General features: G+C 46.0%; 1 protein-coding gene across 1 annotated transcript; it reads left to right on the top strand.

Moving 5' to 3' along the window:
• Positions 1–116: 116 nt before the first annotated feature.
• On the top strand, positions 117–16,646 carry RCC1L (RCC1 like). Its single transcript, XM_080365095.1, has 11 exons — positions 117–1,114; positions 1,914–2,043; positions 4,539–4,667; positions 5,496–5,562; positions 6,681–6,732; positions 8,342–8,426; positions 9,440–9,621; positions 11,069–11,153; positions 12,198–12,371; positions 13,642–13,727; positions 15,332–16,646. Exons 1-11 carry the CDS (start codon positions 719–721, stop codon positions 15,407–15,409), a joined length of 1,464 nt encoding a protein of 487 aa, XP_080221221.1. The 5' UTR covers positions 117–718; the 3' UTR covers positions 15,410–16,646.
• Positions 16,647–17,880: the final 1,234 nt, after the last annotated feature.

The raw sequence follows: 17,880 nt of genomic DNA, 5'->3' as shown, positions 1-17,880 counted from the left end.
GCCTGGCAGCAGGGAGGTGTTTACCCGTGGGGGGCTGGGCAATGGTCTCTTGTGAAATGTGCGGACGGGGGGATAGTCAGCCGAGGGAGGTGAAAGGACAGCAGCTTCCCCCCAGGAGGCGGCTGCTTCACCCCTCCTAGGGGAAACCGGGCTGGGATGTGGGACATGGTGTCTGCCAGGTGGGGTAGGAGCCATGGGGCAGGGTGGCTGCCCCAAAATGGCAGCTGGGTGTGAGGGGTCTGGGGCCGGCGGCAGGGCCCCTGGGGCTGCCAGGCTGTGTCAGGGTCTCCATTTGGGTCTGGGTCTCCATTTGGCTCTGGGTCAAGGTCTGGGTCTGGGCTTGGATTTGGGTCTGGGTCTCCATTTGGATCTGGATCAGGGTCTGGGTCTGGGTCTCCATTTGGTTCTGGGTCTGGGTCAAGGTCTGGGTCTGGGCTTGGATTTGGGTCTGGATCTCCATTTGGGTCTGGGTCAGGGTCTACATTTGGGTCTGGGTTTGAATTCGGGTCTGGCTGTAGGCCTGGATCTGGGTTTGGATTTATACCTAGATCTAGATTTAGATATAGGTCTGGGCGGGGTCGGGCCGGGCCGGGCCCACCCCCTGCGATGGTGACATAGCCCCTTTAAGACAGACGCCTGGGCGCGAGTCGGACCCACCCCTGTGGGGCGGCACAGCCCCTTTAAGAGAGGAGCGTCGCACGTGACGCCGGCCGGGCGCATGCGCGCAGAGGGAGCCGGGCCCCGCCCCCCGCGCGGGGTCGCGGGTGAGAGGTCGGCAAGATGGCGGCGGCCTGAGGGGGGAGGGCGAGCGGCGGCGATGTGGGCGGCGCGGCGGGCAGCGCTGAGGGCAGCGCGGCGGCCGCCCCCGGCCCTCCGCAGGGCCCTGGCCCGTCCGGCTGGCCCACAGAGCACCCGGCAGCTGAGGGAGGCCGAGGAGGCCGCCCCGGTGTTCCAGTACGCGGGGAAGGCGGCCGAGCGGAAGGATCGCGTCTTCGTCTGGGGCTTCTGCTACTCGGGCGCCCTGGGCGTCCCCAGCTTCGTGAAGCCGGACGCGGGCTGGAAGAAGCGGCGGCGGATCCAGCCCACCCCCTACCGGCTGGAGACGGCGGCCAAGGTGGGCCGAGGCGGGCTGAGCCGGGCGGGGGATGGCGGCGCTGCCGGGCCCCTCGGGCTGGGCCGGAGCCTTCCCTCAGCCCTGGAAGGCCTCAAGTAACCTGGTTTAAAGACTTTGCCGTGATTTTTCTTTTTAATTGATATAGCGATATCAATCAGGATGGGTTTTGGTATAACTGCAGTACCGTGCAATTTGGAAAATAATTGGGTTTTTTGTCAGAGGCTTAATTAAGAAAGCAGGAGTGTGAACAATATTTATCAGAGAAAATGGGCCTCCTTTTTCAGTGGCTTTCACAGCTATTCTTGAAGCGAGAGGCTTGTGTTGCAAATCATGTCCTTTTGCCTGCCTGTTACAGTCCTCGTGCTCTGCTGCCCAGTGCAAAGAAGGCTGGAGTTTTATGCTGGCTTTTTTTTGGCAAAAGAAGTAAAACAGGGGAATGTTATTCTCTTAATATCTCTTTGTGTTTCAGGTGGATTTTTTCATCTACTGCTGCTGAGTGTCAGCCAATAAATCTTCCTATTGTGTTTGAATGGGTCCAAAATGCAAAAATAAAGATGCATGCACACAAAAACAAAACGTTGAAGTGGTACTGTTGGACTTGAGTTTACGCCATTGTGCTTATCACTGACAAGTGTTTCTGATAATTTTTGCAAAGAACCATATATACCATGAATTTGAACTGTATTTTGATGTAGGTTAACGAACGATGAATGATGATGAGCAAATGGCATGGGGTGAAACTTGTTTTTCTGAGCCATAGTTTATAACTGAATGGTGTGGTTCTTCTTTGTCTTCAAAGATATCTTCTGCTGCCTGCGGTTATGGATTCACACTGCTGTCCTCTAAGACCGCGGACATCATCAAAGTGTGGGGCATGGGGCTGAACAAGGATTCCCAGCTTGGGTTCCAGAGAAGCAGAAGAGATCAAAGTAAGGATTGAACTGTTTTAAAGACTTACAGGGCGGCACTACAGGATACATGTGATGTGGGAATCTTGTTAGAAGGCATGTAGAATGCCCAGGAGGCTTTGGTGCAGGGTGTGGGGCTCTGCTTTTTTTTTTTTTTAAGAGATCTTTTTTGGGGACTTCGCTGTGTTTTTGTGTGCTTTGTAACTGATCAAGGTATGCACCAGTTCTATGCCCTGCACTTCCATTCTTGTCTGGATGTAACTAAAATTAAGTATTTATTCTGCAGAAGTGTGTGTGTGTTGATTAAGTTGTTGTTTTGAATCTCTGTACTTTGATAGTAGACAATGTAGTGGACTAGTTAATAAAACAGAATTGGCAAGATGGTTTGCTGCTTCTGTTGCCCTTGCACCCATGAACTAATTTCCTTTCCTGCAGGGATCTTTTTATACAGTTAGTGGATTTTTTTTGTGAAGCTTTAGAGTTTTTTTATTTTAATACCAGAATGCATTTTGAAGGAAAACCATGTTATTCAGTCATTCTGTCATGTACCGAGCTCTCACATACATTTAAGATGATGATTTCTGTGCAGAACATTGCCACCTTCCACCTAAGAAGATATGAAAAGTACAGACTTGTTTCCCTTATAGAATGGCTGTCTCTAACTGTTAGAAAATGTTCCCCCGTAAACAGTGGGGGGAAAACCATGGTAAAAGTAGGTTTTCTCTTTATAGCGTATAAGAGCATAATCTGTTAAGGTGTGGCGCATCAGATTGGGCAAAAGATTAAACTTTGTGGAGAAACAAAAGAAAATTGCAGCTACTGTGCAGAATGCTGAAGTTTACAGTGGTGCTGCTGTTGTGCGTTGCTACTGGCATACTGGATCGATTTCCAAGAGTGTGTGCACGTAGCAAGTGTGTGTGCCTCAACAGTAGCTGCAAAACGAAGGGTACACAGAAGCCTCCACTCACTTCTGCTTTTAAAGGTTTCAGCTCTTACTCTGTCTTAGTTCAGCGTGTGCTCATGTCTTAGGAGTGTCCTGTGATTTTTCTCATTTTTCACCTGACCTGCTGATTATTTTTTCTGGAGAATCCAGAGATAGGTTAAATAGTTTTGCAGTTCAAGCCCTTCTAAGTAAGAGTCTTCAGTGTTTGGTAGGATCTGTTGAAAGCATGGTGCAGATCAGTGGGATCGCCACTGCTCTGTATTTAACTTCCCACGAGCAAGCTTGCTGTTGGATGCGCTGCTCGTTACTCAGTTTTACAGACTTACTGTGGTACCTACTAGTTCCAGCACCATGTCCCTGTATATGCTGCTTTTCCAGGGGAATTCGCAACCTGGCTTTTGGATAATTGTATTTCATGCTCTAACTTCAGCTGTTTCTCAGCTAAACTACTAATATTCTACCCTCCTCTTCCTTAGCCATCTCATTGCCTCTTTTCTCCAAAATCTCTCAGATATCAGTGATGATTACTACAGATCCCAGTAGCTTGTGTCCCTCTGCTGGAAGGAACAGAGGGAGGAAAAGGTTTTTGCTTTGTGACTTCCATGTCTTGTTAGGTAGATACAAACTTTGCTGCCTTTCTGTTCCTGCTGTACTGCGTGGCAGGCTCTGTCCATTTGTAAACAGCCTGTTGTCATGCCCATCCTCACATCAAGTAGTGCCTTACTGTAAAAGGGTATGTGTAGATTTTCTCTTTGTTTTATTTTTTTAATTGAAGGTAGTGAGAACTAGTTAAAACACTGCTACATGTAAGCAGAATGCTGCTTCGTGTCCTGTGGGATTTGGTTTCACTTGTTACAGTGGCTTTCTTTGATATCAAAGCTTTTTATCTCCCCTTAACCTTTTCCCTAGTACTGATTTATGTTTTGCTGTTCTTTTTTTTTTTTCCATTTTTTCCCCCCAGTGGACTGTAACTGATTACATATTCCTCAAGTTACTAAAACTTCTTTTTCTAGTACAGCATGTCATTTTCTTTCGTAAGCATTAGATCTCTTATCCCCTGTGGAGCCAGGCTAGCTAACATTTCTTGCATTCCTCTTTTCTGAAAGGTCCTTTAATCTACTCTTTTTTAAATATGAAGCCCTATGATATTTTTTTTTTTGTTCACCTTCTGTGCTGTCTTTTTCTGATTGCTGCCGTTGTACCTTGTTTGCAATATCCCCAGTTGCACAAGTTTGTCTTGGTGTTAAGCTCTCTGGTAATCCAGCCTTACTTGCCAAAGTGGTTGAACATACAGCTGAAAGCCTCAGTTTCTCAGTTCTGGCCACTCAAAGCCTTAACATTCAGCCTCTAGGTGTGGTAGACTTTTGATTAGGCAGTCATTATTGTCTTCATCCATCCCTGCCCTGATGAATCCCAGTCAGTCTTTTACTTTGATTAGTTTCTTGGCTTTCTAAAATATATCTGCTTTTGTAACAAAATAGGAGAGTGTGTGTGTGTTCAGCAGGGTGGGCAAATGTATGATGAATTTGCTTTGTGGAAGCTAGTGACATTTTAAATTTCTGTCTTCTTTAAGCTAAGGGCTATGAGTATGTCTTGGAACCATCTCCAATTCCATTACCACTGGAGAAGCCGCAGCAGACTCGAGTCTTGCAGGTGTCCTGCGGGAGAGCCCATTCCCTGATCCTGACAGATAGTGAAGGAGGTATAGTATGGCTTGTGCTGGTGACAGGAGATGCCTGACTATGCTTTTATTAAAAACTCTGAAAAAAAATTGTCTTCTGCCCTTTAGAACCAGACCCCAGATGGGCTGTCCGCACTGTAAACGCAACGCGGATAGCTGTTAGCCTTTGTGGGATTGCTGCTGGGAGGGAGAGCCCTGAGCTGATAACAGTGTGTTGAGCTCTGCTTGGCTCAAGCTGTAAATGTGTTGGAAGCTTTTTCACTACAAGTGTTGCAAAATATGGTTTGTTTATCTAGCCTCAGGCCTCACTGAAGTGTAGCCTGTTTGTCTTGTTCAGTCAGATATGTTTTTGAACTCTGTTTTGGATGGCTATGCCAATACTCCTGTGTTACTTTCCCCTTGAAGCCCCAGAGTACTACATTTATAAAAGCAATTAATTAGTAGGTCTTTATATAGAAGATCCTGTTTGTGAATTGGCTCTCCACGTCTCTGGGAATTCTCTGGTGCAATGGCTTCAGTGCTGTGCTGAGCGATCCAGTGCTGCTTGTCAGTGGGTGAGCTGGTTGGTTGGTTGATTTAACGCTCCTGTGGGAGCACTGATCTATTTCTGAGTCTCCTTGGCAACAGCAGGATGAACTAGGCAATTACTGAAAAACAGCCAATGGGCTCCAGGTACCTCTACTGTGCCTGCAACAATATCGCCAGGATGTTGTTGACGAAAATGGATTCAGTCACTTAAAGTCCTTCTCTTGTGCAGAGGACTGCATGAAAATATTTTGTGTACCTGCAATGATGCTTTCAGGGGATTGGACAGTAATAAACCTAGTGCATTTCATCATTGTTTTGCAGTTTTCACAATGGGGAACAATGCTTATGGACAGTGTGGCCGGAAGGTTGTTGAAGATGAAATTTACAGGTGAGAATCCAGAGATCCTGAACTTCCATAATGTTAAAAACATAATTCTGTGAAAACAACCCTACAGAAAAGCCTGGAGGTGGGAAAAATCTGGTAGGATAAGGATGCCATTTAAGATTAAGGTGTCTGAGAGCAGGCTTTTATGCTGCAGACATCATATAAACAGCCTGGCTTTAAACTAGGCTGGGCACTAGCACTCTTCTGACCACGTTCACAAAAGACAGAAAGATGTCAGCATGTGACAGTTTTCACAGGGTGTAGCCTTCGTAAATTGCTTGAGGTAATTGGTGTTAGTAGTCATTCTTTCTCCCTTTAGCCTCTCAGAGTGCAAATGCTATTTCTGAAGGTGTTAGAAGTGCCACATAAAGATGAAAGAGGCATCCTTCTGTTGGATCCCTGTTCTGTAACTACCTTTAAATCTCTAGTGCCTTTCCTTTACAGGGCTTTTGTGGGCCACACCAAAGCATATTCTTAAAACGCTCTGTAAGATAGTAGTGATGTAAGTGGATAGGGGGAATATGTTGAAAGTTACTGATTCTCTGGCAGGGCCTAGAAGAGATCTCATTGCTCTCTCTGTGATCCACAAGAATTGGCCTGCAGAGTTTTAAGAAAATAGCTGTAGTTTGGGTAGCTGTTTTTTGGGTTTTTTCTTGTGGAAGTTGGTCATTGGATTGTTCAGGATTCCTGTTTTTGTGAAAGAATGACATGGATGTTAACACAACATTGTTTGTGCTCTGCAGTATCTGGTTAATCTACTTAAGTGTAGTGTTTATATAGGTGCTGCAGTATTACTTAGTATCTGTGCTCATTCTAGACTAAGGAACATGTTTGAGGATTGCCTCCACCCCTAATTCCCACGAGAGGCTATATTTAAAAAGTGCCGGTTCTTAACTTCTTAAATAAGAGAATGCAAAATTACTTTCCTCCTTTGTGCAGTAATTTAACAGTGGAACTATGCTCTTTGAATATATAACAGAACATGTGAAAGAATCTCTCTTCTCATAATAGCAATGGGGCTTTCAGTAAAGGTAGGTCTACCTTCACATTTTTCAGTTGTAGTCCTCTGAAATTGTGTGTGTTGCCTTTTCTCTTCTCGGTGGTTGGTTGGTGGTGTCCAGTGAAAGCCATCTAATTCATCAGCTGAAGGAGTTTGACAGCAGAGTTGTCCAGGTAAGAGGATCTGAACTGAATTCTGAAGGTGGATTGAGAACTGGCTGAACAGCCAAGCTCAGAGGCAGTGGGCACAAACTGAGACACCGGAGGTTCCCTCTGAACACCAGGAAATGCTTTTTTTTACCATGACTGAGCACGGACACAGGTTGCCCAGAGTGGCTGTGGAGTCTGCCTCCTTGGAGGTACTCAAAAGCCATCTGGACACAGTCCTGAACAACTGCCTGTAGGTGGCCCTGCTTGAGCTGGGGGGTCGGACCAGGTGACTTTCTGAGGTTCCTTCCAAACTCAACCAGTCTCTGATTCTGTAATGAGAGAAAAATAAAAAATATCAGTATGCCAGTCATTCAGTTGAAGCTCTTTGAAATGACAAAGCGATCTACTATATTGGTTGCTTATAAAAAGCACAAGGTGGCATTTTGCTCTCTGCCTCTGCAGAGCAGTTGTAACTGGCAAGGCAGGGTCTGAACTTACTGAAGAATTTGATGGCAGTGCCAATGCAGCGTTTGTTTGCTTGGCTCCTAGGTAACACCTGCACGGCAGGGAGGTTGTTCTGATGCCTCATCTCTTCCTGTCTTGATTCCTTGCTCTTGTTCTGCTCTGTCACTTTTCTGTCAATTGGGAGCTACTCTATTTGAATTTTGTCTTCCCCATTTCAAAAGTGAGCTGTGAGAATATTCACTTGGACCAGCCAGCGTTTCCCTAGAGCAGGTTTCTAGGAGAGCAAGGGACTGTGGAGCAGCATAAACGCCACTGAGTGTGCACGTGGCTGCTGTATTTCTAGACACAGGAGCAGTTTACTAGTATCCCTATGCTCCTCTAGCAGGTCTCTGTGGGCAGACATTGCTCCTGTTCCTTGCAGTATTGTGGAAAGCGAGGGTCGTTCATTTAGGTCCATGTGATGAGGGTGTGTGGTGGTACATCCTAATGATGTTTTGATTTAGGCTTGTAAACTTCTGCTTGGATTTTTCATAATTTTGGTTTTTTTCAAGGGGGTTGAATAATCAGTACCTGTTTGTACTTTGACAGCAGTTATGTGCTTAATATTCTTGGTAGTCACTCTAAACTTGTGGTTTAAATCCCTTTAATCTTTGGGTAAGTTTTAATGTCTGCTTTTGAAGATTTTAGACTTAATTCATGCCAAGCCTTTGACAGACATGATTGCTAGTTCAATATAAATGTCAATTTGAGAACAGATGTGTTCCTAGAACGATTACATGGCAAGGAATCAATAGCAGTTTGTAGCTGGCAGTGAGATCCATGTGGTAGCACTCTGGGAAGGGAGATCTCTTATTTACTCTTTGCTGTTTTATTGTGTTGTACTGCTGAATCGAGCTTTCTGTTAACTAGGCCTTGTTTTGGATCTCAGACCAAATCAACTACAGCATCACTGTCCACAAAGAAAACTCTGCTATTTTCTGTGCTGTATCATGCTGTTCTTGGCCTTCTTTGTCTGTAGAGCCGTTTGATCGGGAGAGAAGGGTCAAAATCTGAGCTGACGGGCATCATGGAGGTTCATTGCTCAATTTGTCTGCCAGTAATGCTTGGTTAAATCAATTCTGAACACGTGACCTTTCCTGACCAGCTCTGACTTTTTGCTTGTGTGCAGGTTGTGTGTGGGCAGGACCACAGTCTGTTTAGAACTAAGAAAGGTACAGTCTATGCCTGCGGATGGGGAGCTGACGGACAAACAGGTAGGAGCTCAGCTCAGCTTGCATTTCAGCGAACTGATGAAGATAGCAAGCTGTACTAATTCAGAGCTTGTGATGTGTATTTGTCATGCATGCGTGGACAGAAAGGGGCTGGTACGTTTCCAGCTGTGTACTCTTGTGTAACTAAACTGAGACAAATCAGTTCAATTTTAGAGGAGCCTTAGGATGCCATGCTGGCGATCCAAGCGTGCAGTCTGAGGAGAATGTGCCTGCTTTATAAAGCTTGTGAGAGGATGTGGAAGTGGCATGGGAAGGTTAGCTCCCTGGTTCTGTGCAGGCTTTGCCTTCCCAATTCTTGTTTCAGGGTCTTTTGCTGCTTGCTCCTTTTGAACTGACAGAGACCTTTGGCAGCTACAGCTGTCTCGGCATGGGATCTTTGGCCGTGCTCTTTTTCTGGTGGCTTCTGCTGTCAAAAAACTTCCTCTCAATCCTTCTTAGTGTTTAGTCCTTCTGCTGCTCATGAAGCTGGGTTGTTCCCACGGTTCTCTTCTGTGGATGTACTGTAGCCTGTCTTGTTCCTGTCATCTGCATTCTGGCCTCTTTTTCTAGGCAGTTGTTTGTCACGTGAAGTGTTTGCTTCCCAGCCTCTTTTGCCACTTGACTTGCTGTTGTCTGAGTGGATTTGAGTGTGCTGTCACTCGTGGCTCTCCTTGCAGAAGACAGGGTGCAGCTGGTTTGTGAAGCTTCACCTTTGTCAGAATATCTGCCGGTCTTGGTTACTACTCTCAAACTCTGTCCATGCAGACAAGAGAGATGATAACTGTTTTCCAGGTGTGATTGTGTAAAGTTGTTTTGTACTCTTGAGAGGCAGCTTTGGGTAGTAGAACTGGTGTTAATGGCTGCTTGGCCATTGAAGGTGGTAGTAAAGAGATATGGACAGAAAGCTTTCTTTTGGAGGGTGGGTGGTTGGGTTATAACATGACAAAATGGTCCTGGGTAGGCATTAAAAGTATGTCTGGAAAAAATTCATCATCTCTCTGCCTTTTTCCTTCCAGGTCTTGGACACTACAACATCACCAGTGTTCCAACTAAGCTACGTGGTGACATTGCTGGAGTAAACATTATCCAGGTCTCTTCCTATGGGGACTGTTGTCTGGCTGTTTCAGATGAAGGAGATGTCTTTGGCTGGGGAAATTCAGAATACTTGCAGTTGGCATCTGTCACAGAAACCACACAGGTCAGTTGGCCTGGGGGCATGTTTTTACAAGTTTCGGTTCAGCTGCTGCACAGAGTTAAAAATTACACACTTCTTCCTGCTCCGGTTCTTCTGACAGCAGTATAAATCAATATAAACTAACACCGCTAGCAGGCTGGTTTTACCTATGCTTACAAACCCAATCTGTCTGAAATGTTTGTATAGCTTTAGGACAGTATGTTTCCCAGCTATTGATAGGCAAAGGCTTGTGTCACCTCACCTCAGTCTGTTATAAAGGAAGAGTACGCCCCGTGTTCTCCTTTCCCCATCCAGTGGACTTTGCACCCAGTTGAGATCCAGTTTGAGTGCTTGTGCTGACTTCAGGACAAGAATTAGTCTTTTGGCTGGTCAATCTGGAATTTGAGTGGTCCTGCTTTGAGCATGGTGCTAGTCCAGATAACCCTTGGAAGTCCCTTCCAACCAACCTCGATGTTGGTAAATTTTTCACAAACAACCTTAGTAAGTTTATAGCTGAGTCCTAAACAAATCCCAGTGTCTCACAGAGAAAAGTTTTTTTGGAGCAAACTTATGTGGGACAAAAATATAGTGCTGACTTGACACTAAGCATTGTAGTACTGAGGTAATTAGGCAGATGTTCTCCTCTCACAGTTATTGTAGGAAATGGAGTCAGGGAATTAATTAATACTCAAGATATTCTTGGCAGAAGGCTGAGAGCAGACAATTGCATTAGTATGGCTTTAGCAAAATAAGTACCTTTGTTTCCCATGCCTCTCCTGATGATGTATCCTTAACACAGGGCTAATTACTGAGACTTGTAAGGCCTGAAGACAATGACCAAGTTGAGTAGCAGTTTCCTGACTGGGTGCTTGGTGGAAACCGGAGAGTTCTGAAACAGATGAATGGCATGTTTGCCAAAGTGGGAGTTTTACGTACAATATATATCTAAAAGCTGAAATTGTGGAATAGCGGAGTTGGTATTATCTGTGAGATCAGAGGTCACTGTTTACGTATGACAAACTGTAGTGTTCTGTTTTGTCAAACTGTACTAAATAGAATGTGGTGGTTTTTCTTACCCCCAGTATGTTCAAAAATGCCACTGCAGACCAAATTTTAGTCATCTTGTCCTTGTGAAAACTTGCAAATGTGCTTGCCTATTGACTTTCCCATTGTGTCTGACTTAGAAAGCCAGGGATATAAGCAGATGTTAAGCAATCCCAGCTTTGTTGCCATGCCTGTAAGCTTTCCAGTGGGTAACTTTCTCCACTTTGTCCTCACACTCAACCCTAAATGAATTTCATGTAGTTTTTGTCAGCTTGGGACGTGCATTCATTGTGTTATTCGGGCAGTAAAGGTTGTCTGTATCAGGAATTCAATGTATGTAAGCTCTCACCAGAACCAGAGCAGAAGTTAAAAATGTGTCTAGTTCACAGTTTACCTTGTGTCTAACAACTCTTACAACCTGGTACAGGTGAACGTTCCCAGACATTTGCCATTCAAGATTGGGAAGATAAAGGAGGCTGCATGTGGAGGGACTGGCAATATTGTGCTAACAGGTGAGTTGGCTTTTACAGTCATTCTCTTTAGTGCAAGGCCAAGCAGTAGGTGAATTGTAACATCGTGGAGCCAGCATCTTGTTTACTGGAAACAGGAGAGTACTGTCTGTTACGAGGAAGGCCGGGAGACTGAGAAAGCTGTGACTTAATGTACCAGGGGAGTTATTTTCACTAGCTGTAAAGCATTGCTTCCAGTGTGTCTCCAGTAAGCACTCATGCAAACTGGAACAAGAGCATGGTTGCTGCTTGTTGTTCATCTTGTTTGCTGATCACATGGGACGTGTGGCCTATAACGAAGATGGATATAGGGAGGAAGTAAGGCAACAGTTGAGAGAAAGAAGAGCCCTTCAGACTCAATATAAATCTGACATGTAAATAAATCCTGATAAACTAGGTTGGAGAGTGGAGTTCTGAGAACACTGAAACTCTGCAGCAGGCTTCTCTAGTGAATGCTGCTTTGGCTTGGCAGTGGCCGGGGGAGTACAGCTTGAAAGTCACTGAGTAGATGAAGGAGGGAGAGGATTGTGCTACTTTCATGAAGGATCATCTGAAGGAGGGTGTTCATAGGTGTGATGACAAGACATTTGAGCTTCTAGTGTGAAGGGAGCAGAGCTAGCAGACACAGCAACTTACTCTTACGCTGTCCAACTGCAGCCTTTCCCAGGCACCCAGTTTAAGGCAGAGTGCCAGGCAGAGTGACTAGCCTACTGCTGGTTTGGCCACACTTCAAAGGAAAAAGCAGTGATAATAAAACACTCAACCTCTGTCCCATCAGTCAGTAAGCTGAAGTTTTGATCCAGACTGTGCTGGCATTATTTCCTCATGAAAGTTTTGCCTGTGAAGCTTGATCTGCTTGCATAGCTTAGGAAAAATTAAGGTATTTTGGATGGGAATGCATTGTTTGCAAATTTTAAATAATCAAAAGGTGCTGGACTGCTCTGGGAGAAAGGAAAAATACTCCTTTGGGTCAGATTAACTTTTGGTTATGGCATGAATTTCACAAGCACAGACTTTCTTACTGAATGTGTTCTTATTGTAATACAGAAGAAGGAAATGTTTTTGTCTGGGGATATGGAATTCTTGGGAAAGGACCAAACCTAATAGAGACAGCAGTGCCAGAGATGATCCCACCCAGCCTTTTTGGCTGGTCAGACTTCAGTCCGGACATCCGTGTTGCTCACGTTCGCTGTGGACTCAGCCAGTTTGCGGCGCTTACAAGTAAGTTTCTAGTCCTACTGTCATGGAGAAGTCACGTTGCCATATTATTGGCAGTTAAAAGAAAAACAAAGCACCCATCTATCTTTAAACTTAAAGCACATTGGAATGCAAACAGGAGGGGCAGGCAGCACATTTACAGGTGTCAGCATGGTTTCTAACATAGATACTGCACTGACTTTAGTTAAGAAAGTGTTATTCTTCTAAGCAAGCAAAAAATTTCTCTCAGACAGGAAACCTGGGAAGGTTTTTTTTTCTCATTTCCTTGTACAGAGTCAGTCAGTTTCCCTTTAGAAGCAGCAGGAATTTATGTGATAAATGAACAAACTAAAACTGAGTCTAAATTGGAGCTAGATGTCAGGGTTTCTTGGCTCTTCTGACCCAACCGAGTTAGCTATCTGAGGTGGGAAGACCTACACATGTAACGTCCAGGGGTATGACACTCCGGTACACGCACCCTGTACTTGATACCAGCCTTTAAGGGAAGTTTTGAATATTAGAGTCACTTGAAAATGGGCAGCAGAGGGCAGCAGCACAGAAAAACCTTGTGCTTGGTAGTGAAAGTAATAGTTTACTAATGAAAAGTGCCAGGTGCCAAAGTGCTCGATATCTCTTGGGGAAGCGATATGTGTGACACTGTCAGTTACAGGGTGCTTGACCGTATTCTGGTTAAATTGTACTTGTGTTACAGATCATGTTTTGGTTGTCTGTGCTGTGGGGCTGATCTGAACACTTTGGGGATCTGCATGTTTTGCTGAGGAGATTAAAACTCTCTGACTCTGTTGAACGCAAGTTTTTTCTTTTCCCCAGAAGGTCACTTCTGTCAGGCAGCTGCCTAACCAGTCCCCAGGTGATGGCTTGGGACAGATCTGACTTGCTTACCTGGTTTGCTGTGCTGATAGCTGGTGTGGGTCAGCTGGTGTGGGTCAGCTGTAATTGTCTTAACTTCCAGCACAAATTATTCACCACAAATGATTCCCTGGAATCTCTTCTGTTGCACCCTTTCTTTGAAGAAAATTCCAAAGCAGGAGCTATAAGAGGGGGAAGCAAAGACTTGTGCCCAGAACTTGCTGCTTGTCTTGCTCATTAGGCACTGTTTTCCTCAAGCACAAGTACATTTATTGTACTTGGACTTAAACTCAATGGCTTTTGCATTGCGTGTGTAAACCTTTATACTCCCAGAAGCACTGTAGCCACACTTGTCAGCATCACAAATAGAATTCTTCCTTTTTAATGAGTCTGCCCTATTTTTTTTTTTTTTCATTTTGTATAGACAGAGGAGAACTGTTTGTATGGGGCAAGAATCTAAGAGGCTGCCTGGGAATTGGAAGAATGGAAGACCAGTATTTCCCCTGGAGGGTAAGGATGGTAGTATTAAGGCCAAGAGTATATTCTTTAGATGGTCTGTTATTCTGAGAGCAAGAAACATCATTTGCTATGTAGTTCTCTCGATCAATTCTGAAAGAAATGGAAGCCTAAGATGACTATAGAACTGCTTTGTTTTCCAGAGGTCCTTGCATAGCCTGCTTTAGAAAGGGAGGTCTTCAGTAAATGTTTTTATCTGCTATTTCAGTATCAATTTCAGATCCCAGAGCAACATCTGGTGCTGTGCCATCACATCTGAACTAATCTTCCTCCTGTCCAGAGTCTTCTACCTGCTGGCCCTTGCTGCCTTTTCCCTCCCCTTCTAACTTGCATTTCATTTTTGTACATGCTGCAAAGAAAACCGCTGGTATTGGCTGTCTGTGACCCAAAACCCTTACATTACACATCTAAATTAGGTGAACGTTTTGGTCGTGGTGGTCAGACTATAGTAGCAGCAGGTCCACATAGCAGTGGGCTTCCTTCCCCTGCTCCTCTTCCAAGTCAAGCAGCTATGGTGGTGGGTCACTGGACTGACTGTACTTACAGGAGATCCTTAGCCACTGAACTGTTTTCATAGCTGTTTCGCAACGTTTCCAGTTCCACACCCTTCTCTGATGGCTCTGAGAGCCAGACTCTGGGGGTGTAGAGGAGTCTTTGGCTCTGGAGTTCAGCACTCAGCCTAACAGATGTTCCCAGTCTCCATGAAGGCCAAGTAGGAGAGGAGGGAGGCAATCAGTTGGACCACCCAGGAGTCCCTTTCCATGTGTCTGAACTTGCAGTGGATGTGTTTCTGTAGCATGCTTTTTCCTTCCTGTAAAAATGAACAAAAAAAAAAAAAAAAAAAAAACCAACCCTGGAGCATTTGCCTAAAACCACGCCGCTGTGGCAGAGTGGGGTTTCTGATTTCACCAAGCATGGCACGTCCAGGTTTCCTGGAGTGTGGATGCTGAGGGTTGTGTTCCCTCAAGCAGCCAACTCCTGTCTGACACTCCTACGGCATGGTACCAAAGCAAGGGCAGTTTGCTTGCCTATGACCTCCTGCCCTAGAACTAGCCATCTCGCCTCTCCCTTAGCTCTAAGGAAAAACTTGTGTTTGTAGCCTCTGCTTCCCGTGAGTTGGAAGTCAGCTCTAAGTGAAAGAGCTATAACCATACTGGTGAGTGAGCTGGGCCTGCTTAGCATCCAAGTGAAAACTGCCGTAGGCTGAGTTGAGCTTTTGCCTTGTTCTAGTCCTTGCTGATGAGAGAAGAGGCAAATCCTTGTGGTGCCTGGGCAGGTCCTCTTCCCCTGCCTGGATTATGCTCCGTTCGGTCGTGCTTTTCTGCTGCTGAACAGATGGGCTGAGGCTACAGTCTCCTCGCTGTCTGTCCTTCCAAAGGTTTGTGTGCTGTGAAGGGAGAAGGGGAATACTTCACAGCTCAACGCACAAGCACGTCTGGTGCTGGATCTTGCTTCCTCTGGGTTTCAAGATGGCACTTCCACTGGTGCAAGTCCCTGTGAAACCAGCTGGCGTGTTAAGCAGGAGGAGGATGAGAAATAGCAAACACCAGGTGCAAAGCACCAGCTTGAAGTAATCCTCTCTCTTGTGTCTGATCCAGGTGACTGTACCCGGTGAGGTGGTGGATGTTGCGTGTGGAGTTGATCATATGGTAAGCATGGCCAAGTCTTTTATCTAGGAATACTGCTGGGCCTCAGCGCTGTGCTAAGAAGATGGGGCAACTTGGTGACCAGCTTCTTGGATAGCAAGACTTGTTCTGTGAAGCTGAGCAAGACATGACTGTGAGCAGAGACAGCCATGGTAGTGCCTGGGTGTGTTGTCGTCTCTGCATTGTTGAAACGCTCCAGCCTGGCCATAGGAAGTATGTACGTTCCCTGAGGAGGGTGAAACACAAGGAGTGCTCTGCCTGGTTCATGATGAGCTCCCGAAGAGTCTGGGGTGCAGCTCATGGCTGGCGAGTCCCTCCCTGCCTGAGGATGAAGAGCATCTCCCTCAAGGACGACTGGGATGAGGTGAAAGCTGTAGCACAGGACATTCATTTATGGACACGTTCACTGTCACCAGCTCTGGGGTGTCAGTGTTGGGCTGAGCCGAACTGCTTCTTAAGGGAAGGGGGTGGGGGTGGGGTTTATAACTATTTTTTTATGTGAAAGAAGAGTCCTGCTGGCTGTTGGGAGCCCAACACAGCCGCCCTCTGAGCCCACCACCAGCAGCGGTGGGGGCAGCGCTCTGCTCTGATCCCAGGCTGCTGCAGGCTTTCCGGGGAGGCTCTGAAGACCAAACACCCAAGGAACATGTTCATTAAACTGGAAGAGTGAGAACTTGTTTGCACCATAAGACAGCACGGAAAGATAAATCGGAGGCTGGCTGCGCTGCCGTTGCTGGGGAGGGACGGATTGATAGTGACAGTGGCCAGTCTGTCCTGATCACGGCGGGAGGCTGGAAACAGCTTAGCTCTCTGCAGGGCCAGTGCTCACTGCTCAAGTACCTTTGCCTTCACGTGTTGACCACAAACCCCGCTGCCTTTGGGGATTTTTTTGGGGGGAGTCCTTGCACCCTTTCTGCCTTCAGGGATATGGTGGCTCTTGGTTGCAAAGAGCCCTTTTAAATTAGCCAGGCTTTTTGGTCATGCCTAGCAGGGAAATAGCCTTAATGGGCTAGAAGCAGAGCCTTGTTTCTTGGTACCTTCTTAGCAAAGAAGTTGTGGTGAGTGCATTTGGGATGCAGCTATCTGTACCTGTAGCAGGTACTTACCAAATCTCACACTGAAGTGTGGGGAAGTGTCCGCTGTGAAATACTCCAGACATCAGGCACAGTTATATCATTTCTCCCTGTGTGGGATACTTCTACTGTGTAAATTATTTTGGCAAAATCCAAGCTAATATGTTTTAAATAAAGTGATCATAAAGCCTTTATCAGTAGTGATGGGAATATTCTTGAGCTTGACTTCACAGATGAGCTGCTCTGTCTTGCACGCTGCATTTGAACTTAAGCATTTCGGTTCACAATGATGTGACAGGAAACCTCTTTTGTCAGCTGCGACACCTCCCCGCCTGCAGGACCGATACCAGTGCAGGGCAGGCACGGTATCCACAGACCCAGGGGACACGGCATACTCACGTTTTGGCTCCATTAGTGGAAAATCTGTATCAAATCTGTTGTGTAATTACCAAAACTCAGGGGGTAAACTCTGCCTTGATGAAATAAGGCTTGAAGGGCTTTGTGTAAATTACAGGAAAGGTGAAACAAAGTACACAGAAATAGACACATATATGAGTTGTTATTAATGTTACCGTGGAACTGGTATTGCTGTGGTGGGTTGAGGGAGAGCAAGCAGAAAGCTGCCATTAAATTGTGGCAGACCCTCACTGCTGTGAATTCCCATTAGGTTAGCTTGGATTTATACCTTATTCTACATGCGCCTTGGACAACCTGAGCTGCCCAAACATGTCTTGTTGGTCTCGTGGGAGTAGCAGTGCCCTTTTAACAGGAGGAAGCTTATTAAAGCATTGAAAACAAATATTAAGGAGCTATAGTAAGCACGATGTTGCAGCTGATTCCCTTTGTGGCTGTTGCTGTTGGAGGAGGGCTGTGCGGGACGGCTGGGCAGTGCGGGGAGCGCTGCGGGCGTTGAGCTGCTCTCGGTCACTGCCGTTCCCTGGTGCAGCTTGGGGCCAGGCTGTTCAGAGAGCTGGCATAAGAATTGATGCCGTGGTGTACCTGGTTGTGTTGCAGCCTTGCTGTGCAATAAATTGCAAGTTCTGTGTGTTAATTAGATGCCAGCAAGGTCTTTAGCCCTAAATAGAGGTGTTGTATGGTTTAATGCAGTGGGAGTGTTGGCATTTTTATTACAGTGGCTGTGGACATTCTGGAACATGCTGCTTGATGGGAACAAGGTTAAGTGGTGGAAAGCCTGTGGTCTTGCAAATGCCAGCGCTGACCCTTGGTTTGGTCAAAGTAGTGGGGGGGTTGACCATGGCCAGGTGCTCGCTGAGGTGCTCTGGCACTCCACCATCAACAGGATGGGGAGGAAATAGAATGGCAAGCTTGTGGGTCGAGGTAAGGACAGGGGTGTCACTTACCTGTTACTATCGTGGGCAAAACGAACTCGACTTGGGGAAATTAATTTATTGCCAATGAAACAGCAGG

The sequence above is a fragment of the Falco punctatus genome (assembly GCF_963210335.1).
Source record: "Falco punctatus genome assembly, chromosome: 1".
Lineage (NCBI taxonomy): Eukaryota > Metazoa > Chordata > Aves > Falconiformes > Falconidae > Falco > Falco punctatus.
This window is presented reverse-complemented; position numbering and strand designations above follow the sequence as displayed.